Raw genomic sequence first — 10,036 nt, 5'->3', positions numbered from 1 at the left:
ATGAAAGAGCATTAGACAGTAATTCAAACCTACATGAGGCAATAAAAAGCATCAGTACAGGTGGCTACAGAGGTAAATATAAAAGATGATAAAAATGTATTTTTTGTTTGTCATGCCTTTTTTTATTTCTTATCTGATTTAAAAAAACGATCACCTAAAGCAATAATTACAAATTTATGTTAATGGACATATAATGCATAAATATGTAATTTTTGGTAATGACAGCTTAAGGGGGGTACAGAGATACGTATGGGCAGAGTTTTTGTATACTATTGATATTAAGATGGTATTAATCCAAACTAAATTGTTATAAACTGAGATGTTAATGATAATCTCCAGGGCAACCACTAAGAAAATAATTCAAAAATATATAGTGAAGGAAATACAAGGGAAATAAAAGAGTACACTAAAAATATATATTTAATGCAAAAGAAGACAGTAATGCAGTAATTGAGGAACAAAAACACATAAGACATATTGAAAACAAATAGTAAAATGTAAATCATACATTATCAGTCTTTACATTAAATTTAAGTGGATTAAGCTCTCCAATTAAAAGTCAGAGATTGGCAGACTGGATAAAACAACACAATCCAAGTATGTACTGTCTGCAAAAGTATCATTTTAGAGTCACAGACACAAATAGGTTGAAAGGAAAGGTGTGGAAAAAGTTGTATCATGCAAACAGCAACCAAAAGAGAGCTGAAATGATTATATTAGTATCAGACAAAATAGACTTTAACACAAAAATTGTTACTACAGACAAAAAAGGACATTTTATAATGATAAAAGAGCCAATACATCTAGAAGATATAACAATTGTAATCAAACATGCACTTAACAACAGAGCCCCAAAATATGGTGAAGAAATAAAAGGACAGAATTGAAGGGAGAAATAGACAACTCAGTAGTAATAGTTGGAGACTTTAGTATCCTGCTTTAATAATAGGAAAACTAGACAGAAGATCAGTAAGGGAATAGCAGACTTGAACAACGCTATAAACCAACTATTTCCAACAGACATTTGTAGAATGAACCACTTAACAATAGCAGAATGCACCTTCTTCTCAAGTGGCTCAGTCTCCAGGACAGACCATATGTTAGGCTGTAAAACAAATCTCAATAAATTTAAAAGGATGGAAATCATATAAAGTATGTTCTCTGACCACAATGGAATGAAATTAGAAATCAATACATTTGGGGAATTCATAAATATGTGGAAATTAATTAACACATTCCTATGTTGCCAATGAGTAAAAGAAGAATTAATGAAGGATATTAGAAAATTCTTTGAATGAGTGAAAATGAAAACCTAAGTTATGAGTCACAATATCATGGAGAGAAGACCACCATTTCTTCTATGACAACTACTCAGACACTTTGAGTGGCTTCTACTTGATGAGTTGTTTCTTAGGTCTGGCAGGTTTACTGGCTGCTGAATCACCTCTTCCTCTTGCTTACTTTACAACCCTCTGGAAATAACATCGTCTGAAACATCAGTGTTTTATTAGAAGAGTTTTTGAGTCTGTCTTTTGAGCCAGCTAGTGGTTGTTCTCTCTGCCCTCTTTCGGCCTCTCAAGTCATTGATTAGACAGCTTGTATTTCATGAAGGAATGGCTTTGTAACCAAGGAACTCTTTATAGTTGTGCACCTTCATATTTTTTTTTAACAAGGGCTTAACCTCCTAACGAAGTCTCACCTTTCTGCCGGCTCCCGTGGCACAGTCAAGAGATATTTAACAGCTCCCAGCACAGTGCCAGGGACTTGGAAGTGACTCCGGACGGAGGTGCCATTCCACCAGCATGGCTAGCAGACCAGGGACCTCCCACCAAAGGTTTATTTTTCCACTTTGGGTTATTTTTTAAAATCAGATTTAAGTTCCCCCCCCCCCAAAAAAAGACAAATCCCTTTGTGAATTTAAATCCATGGGCTTCCTTTTTTAAATTAAGTGCCATTTTTATAACCGGTAGAATATTGTCTTGATAAAAATAGGATTTAGAACACAGTCAATTGTGGAACCACTTGTACATAGCACACGCTTGTTATTTTCAGGATTTCAGGCTAAGGGGCAGCTTGTCAGTCTCCATCCAAGCCTCTGTTATAAAATATTCACTTTTGTTTTAAGAATCAGAGGGGGGAAATCATGATGCATTGCTTTGGTGTGAAATAAAACCCGTCTGGCTTTTGGCATACCCCCATTTCCCAGACAGATGGATAGTGTGGTTGGCTGGAAGCAACTGCCTTTGTAATATTCCTGTCTGCCCAAGATGTCTCAAAGATCAGAGGCATAAACAAACATGGGCCATATTTTGCTTGGTGGATAATCTCATCCAGATATAACTTTAGAACAGGGTTTCTCAGTGTCGTCCCAGCCAGTAGCATCACCTGGGAACTTGTTAGCAATGAAAACTCTCAGGCCTTAGCCCAGTCCTGATGAATTAGAAACCCCAGGAGTGGGATACTCACCCCTCCAGAGAGGAGGCAGAGAATATCACTGCACCAAACTTGCTGCGGGCTGGCTACAGCCTGGACAGTTTGGGGCGGACTGCTGCAAAGCCTTAGATGCTCCTAGCCTCAAGTGATCCTCCCACCTTGGCCTCCCAAAGTTCTGGGATTACAAGCGTGAGCCACTGTGCCCAGACTTATTTTTAAATTGAGTTAATTGTCTCTTTATTATTGAGTTGCAAGAGTTTTTTCTATATTTTGAATGCAAGTTTCTTGTCAGACAGTTTGTAAATCTTTTCTCTGATTCTGTGGGTTGTCTTTTCACTTCTTTGATGGTATCATATGCAGCATAAAAGTTTTTGACTTTGATATAGTCCAATGTATCATTAATATTTTTTCTTTACTACTTGTGCTTTTGATGTTGTGTCCAATAATCCATTTCTTATGGATTATGACAATCCAGGGTCATAAAGATCAACTCCTATGCTTTCTTTTAAGAGTTTTTTTTATTTTAACTTTTACACTTAAAAGTCATTCTTTTTTTAACAAAGTAATTCTTTCTAACCCTGTAGGCAACTCAAAACACATCTCTATACCACATTTGGTGTATGGTCGTAGGTTGATCAACCATCAAGGGTTGCTGGGGACTGAGGAGTTTCCCAGGACGTGGAACTTTCAGTGCTAAAACTGGGAAAGTTCTGGGTAAACCAGGATGAGTTGGACACTCTACTTAGGGACCTGCAATCTGCCACATCTGATACAAACTATCATTCCTGCTTTCCATAGGTTAAAATCGATCTTGGGTCCCTCCTCACCCGAATGACAGACCAGTTTGTTTCCATTCAATTTAACAAGCATTTTTTGAGTGCCCACAATGCAAAGCTGTGGGGTTGCATGTAATGAAAGATAGGACAGTGAGTCAGAAGTGAATTCTTTGTTTAAGGTTATTCTTACAGTTTAAAAAAAAATTTTTTTTTTCCAAAATAGTTCTGATTTGCGTTCTGACTTTTCGGGACCAGTCTTTTGGCTTCTGCTGATTCATGGAATTCTGAGTGAAAGTGGGTTAAAAATGAGTGGATTAGTGATCACCTAGCAAGTATTTAAGGGAATATACTAAAATGTAGGAAGCCTCTACTTTCCTGCTTTTTCAGGGAAAATTTGTCATAAAAATTCTATAATATAAGGAGAAGTCATCCTATATTTGAGTCCTTATAAAAAATCATATTACAGAGTGTCATGTCAATTCTTTATTTTAAGGAAAACCTATTAGCTGAAACGACAATCCGCTTTGTTTTGGATGTTTAGAGGTCATTTAAGGGAATTCTTTTTTTTAAGATGGAGACAATGAAATGGTGCACTGATTTATTATTCCTGGGGATATGGCCTCACAGTTGCAAGGACTGAAAGCTATTGTATCTTTTTTTTTTTTTTTTTGAGACAGAGTCTCACTCTGTTGCCCGGGCTAGAGTGCCGTGGCATCAGCCTAGCTCACAGCAACCTCAAACTCCTGGGCTCAAGCAATCCTTCTGCCTCAGCCTCCCGAGTAGCAGGGACTACAGGCATGGCTACCATGCCTGGCTAATTTTTTTCTATGTATTTTGAGTTGTCCAGCTAATTTCTTTCTATTTTTTTTAGTAGAGACGGGGTCTTGCACTTGCACAGGCTGGTCTTGAACTCCTGAGCTCAAACGATCCGCCCGCCTCGGCCTCCCAGAGTGCTAGGATTACAGGCGTGAGCCACCGCGCCCGGTCTACTGTATCTTTTTGAACCACAGTTCTAAAAAAGAAAAGTGATTGTAAGCCAAGTCTTTTAAAGATCACTTTAAAAAGCCAACACATAAGCAGTTAAGTTGTGGCAATGACAAATAGAAATACACACAAGTGAGAAAAGCAATTGTCATAATGTTATCAAGAATGGTGCTCATGGGTTAGCCTAACATTTTCAGTTGCGTTTTTTTTTATTGTGGTAAAATATACATAACATGAAATTACTCTTTAACCATTTGTTTATTGTAGTAAAAAAACCACACAACATCACATTTACCATCTCAACCATTTTTTTTTTTTTTTTAAGACAGGGTCTCACTCTGTCACCAGGCTGGACTCCTGGACTCAAGCAATCCTCCCACTTCAGCCTCCCAAAATGCTGGGATTACAGGCATGGGCCACCACGCCCAGCCATCTTAACTATTTTTAAGTTTACTGTACAGCAATATTAACTATATGCACACTGTTGTGCAACAGATCTTGAGAACTTTTCCATCCTACAAAACTTAAACTCTATACCCATTGAACAGCAACCCATTTCCCTCTGCCTCCAATCCCTGCTAACAATATTCTGCTGTTTCTATGAGTTTGACTACTTTTGATACCTCACATAAGGGCAGTCATGCAGTATTTATTTTTTGGGGACTGGCTTATTTCACGTAGCAAAATGTCTTCAAGGTTCATCCATGGTGTAGTGTGTGACAAGATTTTTTTCTATTTAAGGCTGAATAATATTCCATTGTAAGCCTATATCCTATTTTCTTTATCCACTCATCCACCGATGGATACTTTGGTTGCTTCCACCTCTTGTCTATTGTGAATAATGTGGCAATCAACACTGATGTGCAAATATCTCTTCAAGATCCTGATAGCTTTCATTTCTTTTGGATATATACCAAGAAGTGGAGATTGCTGGATCATATGTTAATTCTATTTCTATTTTTTTTTGAGGAACTTCTATACTGTTTTCCATAGCAGCTGTACCCTTTTACATCCTTTAACCAATTTTTCAGTGTACAATTCGGTGGCAATAAGTACATTAACAAGGTTTTGCAACCAGCACCACTATACCTTTCCATAACTTTTTCATCTCCACAAACAGAAACTCTGTACCCATTAAGCAATAACGCATCACCCCTCTCTCCGTTGTGCTTTCTGTCTCTGAATTTGCCTATGTTAGGTATATCATATTTATGTCTGGCTTATTTCACTTTGCATAATGTCTTCAAGGGTTATCCGTGCTATAGTATCTGTTGAAATTTCATTCCTTTTTATGGCCGAATGATTGTCTAGACAGGGAGGATCTTGAAGGCAGGGACTTTAACTTATTCATCTTTGATTCCGCAGAGTCAGGGCTGTGGAAATCATACAATAATGCTTGTCGAATGAATGAATGAGTGATGTTTGGCCTTTTCATACTTAACTTGCATTTTTTTCCCCTCCATTCCTTTCACTAGACCTTCAGCTCTATGCCAATGACATGTCGAATTTGTCCTGCCACACCCCCTCAGTGCCTATGACAGTGACTGGCACACAGTAGGTGCTTCATAAACAGTACTTAACTGCACGAATACATTAAAAAATGCATACCTGTATTTGTCATAGCAGCCTGGGGTTCAGGCATATTTATGCTGATATCATTCATGACTCCCTACAAGTAAACATTTGGAGAGGCGTTGTCAGCCCAAGGATGCTCATTGGTACCTCGACAGCCATTTCGCAGGCCGGCGTGCCCTATAAGCATCCCGGTAAAGCACCAGCAGCCACGGAGAGCCTGTCAACTCCTCCGGGCAGAAGGGCCCTCCCCGCCCCCTCTCCCCGCGCAGCTCGCTCTGCCCTCCGCCTCCTCCTCTCCGCCCACTCTCGCCGCGGTCTCCTGGTGGCGGCGGCTTTGTCTCGTGGGCTGGTCCCCAGCGGCTTCCTCCCCCGAACAGCTGCCGCCCGAGGGAGGAAGCGGCGCGGGAGCTGTCCGGCATCCCGGTGCTGAAACCCCGGAGGGCTGGCTTTGCACCGCTACCATGTAAGGGCCATGCAAAGGGCTCGTCCTGGCGCAGCGCGGACATGGAGGAGGACTTATTCCAGCTAAGGCAGCTGCCGTGAGTGTCATGGGGGCGAGAGAGAGGCAAGCAGGCTTTCTTTTAGAAAACGGAAACCTGCAAGGGGAGGAGGAGGGGGGCATCTCTGCATGGCTTCTGGAATTTAATGGGAACCGTTTCGGAAGGGGGACTTGGGCCTGGAGCAAACAAGCCATTTTCCTTCCCCATTTGCCCAGCCTCTGTGTCTCAGACTCAGTTGAATTTTTTTTTTCAGATCTGTCAGGACCTTATGGGGAGCCACGGGGGGGTTATGCTTTCCCTGTTAATTGCTCTCAATCCTAAAGGGATGGTTGAGGTCTGTGCTTTGAGAAAACATTAGCTGCTGTTTTGATATGTGGACTGAATTGATGAAGTCCACGCAATGACACCGGTCCTTTCCAGCCCTTCTTCTGTGCTGTGAAATTCCTAATTCTTCTGCAAGGTCTTTTGGAAGGGAATGATACCGATGTTGCAAACTGGTTTCTAAAAAGCTGGGATTCCTTCCTAGAGGACAGGCTTGGGCAAAGTCCTGTTGTTTATGAAGTGTGTGAATGAGAGAGCTGTGCACGGTCGCTGAAACCTCTCGCCTGCTTCTGAATGAAAGGTTTCTGTAACAGCTAGCCAGAGTGAGACTCACCGTCGGAACAGCAGAAATGCACTCCTTTGAGGATGGGCAATTTTTTAAGAGATACCAAATTTGCTCTGCATCTTAGGGAAATATAACCAAGCCATGGAAAGGACAGGGGCCTTGTAGAGGGGCTTACGGATTCTTCCTACCACAAGTAGATGGTGATTTGTTAAGCAAATTCCAGGTGTATGAGAGGGAGCATGAAAAAGAACATTTCTGGTTGTTGTTTTATTTATTTTTAGAATCACTAGCCATTTGGATGGTAAAAGTAGATTCATTTTAGAGGATTAATTATTGTTAGTATGCATGTATTTTCTTGACTTAAAATATGGTGGGGGGGTTTTTCCCTCTAAGCTACTGAGGAATTCTCCCAAGTGACTTTTAGTGTGACTGATACAGTTCTCTGAGGCTCTGAGTACTGAAGGGGATTGTAATGTTTACTTCTCAATTAGCGTAAAATTAATTTTTATATTAAAATTTTAATTAATTTAAAATTTACTTTTAAGCTTTTATTAATTGATCCACAAATAGCATATCTTATTATGTAATATGGCATTATTTCACAAATGCTAAAGGATGCTGAGTTATAATATCCAGAGGTTGATATATGAGTACATAAAAATGTAAATGTCTGATTGCAAATCTCTCGAGGAAAACATATCACTGTCACTGAAAATAAATATGATCAAAAATCAAATTATTATCCCAAAATTAAAAATAATTAAAAATGAGAAATATGAAATCAGTTACTCAGAATAAGACTACATATAAGAACTGCAGTTTTTCTGGGATAAATTTTCCAATAGTGTCAGAGCATGTGAACTTTGCAAAAGATTCATTTATATTTAACCTACTAATATGTAAACCAAACATTATCATGGCAATTCCTTCCTTAATTAAAAAAAAATAAAAATAAGTAGAGGTTTTATTTATTTAAATTTAAAAATTAATTCAGTTTTTATATGAATATAATGTACCAATAAATAAAGGTAAATAAATTTCAAAGAAAAGCACAAGAATAAAAAATAAGTCTCCTCCCTTTCAAATCCCAGTCCTCTTTCCCAGAGTTAAGTTTATTGAGTATTCTTTCTGATGTTTTATAGACATAAATACACATATTATCTATTAGAGAGACCAAATTGTGTACTGGTTAGGTACACTAGCTCTTGAATCAGACAGACTTGGGTTCAAATCCTGACTCTGCCACCTCTTGGCTGTGTGTCTTTAAGTCAGTGACTTAACCTTTCTGAGACTTAGTTTCTCTAACTATAAAATGAGGATCTAAAGTACTTGATTTATAGGGTTATTGTGAAGATCAAATGAGATAATGTATGCTAAATTCTTGGCAGGCACAAAGCACTCAATGCATATTACCTATTATTACTACATCTGAAAAATCATTTATAAATATAAAATATATAGGTTCAAAATGCTGGACTTCCCAAAATTATAATCTGTGACCCCCCCCAAACTACATTCAAATGAATTCAAAATTAGTCTTGAAATGTGTTGACCTCAATTTCTAAAAAAGAGTAAGCTAAAAGGAATGGCCACATGAATCTGAGTGGGTTACAAATCACGACTTAGATGTTTTTTAAACTACACCCTGCGTATATTATGCACAGATTGTAGGCAGCAGATTTCCTGAGAAAATTATGGTTAAAAAAAATTCAGAATGCCTTGTAGAGGGTTGGCAAGAGTGGACTTTGGAATAGCCTCAGTCCTGTGGGAGACCAAGTGTTGGTAGATTATAAGCCACTGAGTAGTTTACAAAGGGGTAAAGGGGTGAAGGTGTCTAAGAAATTAGCCCTTCCTTGCACCTGGGGCCATCTTTGCACAGCTCTGGGATGGTTCATTTGAGACCACAAACAACCCTTGTCTTTCACCTTCTGTCTACTCAGGGACAGCATGTGTACAGGAGATTCAGGAGTCTAGGATTTTGCATCCAGTTCTGCCTTATTGTAAGACCTTGTGCAAGTTATACTTTTCTAGGTCTCTCCTTTCCAGGATGATGTCTTGAAAGAAAGTTTATAGACTCCATTGATTCATTCACTCATTCATTCATTCATTCACTAATTTACTTTAACACCATCCTAGGTGCAAAGAATTCTACAACCAAGTAAGGTAGAATGGTTACTGACCTTAAGGAATTCACAGTCTAGAGCTGTAGCATCCAATATGGTAGCCACTAGCTACATGTGGCTATTTAAATTTAAACTTAAATTATTTTCAATTATGTAATTGTGTATGAAATGATTTATACAGTATAATTTACAATGTAAAATTCTAAAAGTCTGTCCTTCAGTCACATTAAACACATTTCAAATGCTAAATAGCTGTTTGGCTAGTGGCTATCATATTGGACAGCATAGGTCTAGAACATTTCCATAATTGCAGAAAATTCTATTCGACAGCACTGATCTAATGGGAGAGGTGGACATTGAACACATCATTGCACAAATAATTACAAGAATTATCTTAAGTGCTATCAAGAACCAGTGCAGCGTGACGGGACTAGTTCTAGATGGGTGAGGGGGCGGATCAGGGAAGGCTTCCCCAAGGAGGTACCATTTGAGCTGAGCCCCTGGAGGTGTGTAGGAGTCATCCAAGAAAACAAGACAGGATGAGGAGCACTCCAGGAAGATGGAATTGTATAACCAAAAGCACTGAATTGGAAAAAAGCTTGGTAAGTCTCAAAATCAGCCAGTGGAGCATCATGAACAAGTGGCTGAAGGGAAAACTGCAGAGGACAACAGGGACTGGGCCATACACATGTGGCAAAGAGTTGGGACTCCACCTTGCATTTGTTGAATACACTCTCTATCTCCTTTTTAAGAAATCCTGTCTTTTAAGATTGAGGTTAAGTCCATTCCTTCAATGAATCTTCCCCTGACTTCTGCTGGGCTTAATCGCTAGCAGAGGTAAAAATGTGGGATCTGAGTCACGCAGACCTGAGTTCAAACTCTGGCTCTGCCACTTACTATCTGGTGGCCTCAAGCCAGTGGCTTCATCTCCCCAAGGCTGGGTGCTCATCTGCAAGGTCGGGCCAGTGATAGTACCTGCATGGCAGGGCTGTCATAAGCATCAGGGAGATAATCACCGGGAAGCTCTCAGCATGGTGC

General features: G+C 39.3%; 1 protein-coding gene across 1 annotated transcript in view; it reads left to right on the top strand.

Moving 5' to 3' along the window:
- The first annotated feature begins 6,272 nt into the window (after positions 1–6,272).
- The window catches only part of SVOP (SV2 related protein), a 50,016-nt gene continuing 46,252 nt past the window's right edge, over positions 6,273–10,036 (top strand). Inside the window, exon 1 of the mRNA XM_069497134.1 lies at positions 6,273–6,307. Coding sequence (XP_069353235.1) covers positions 6,273–6,307 — 35 coding nt within the window. The remainder of the gene's footprint in view (positions 6,308–10,036) is intronic.

The sequence above is a fragment of the Eulemur rufifrons genome, chromosome 21, assembly GCF_041146395.1.
Source record: "Eulemur rufifrons isolate Redbay chromosome 21, OSU_ERuf_1, whole genome shotgun sequence".
Lineage (NCBI taxonomy): Eukaryota > Metazoa > Chordata > Mammalia > Primates > Lemuridae > Eulemur > Eulemur rufifrons.
The sequence above is the reverse complement of the archived record's forward strand: the minus strand, read 5'-3'. Positions and strand labels throughout refer to the sequence as shown.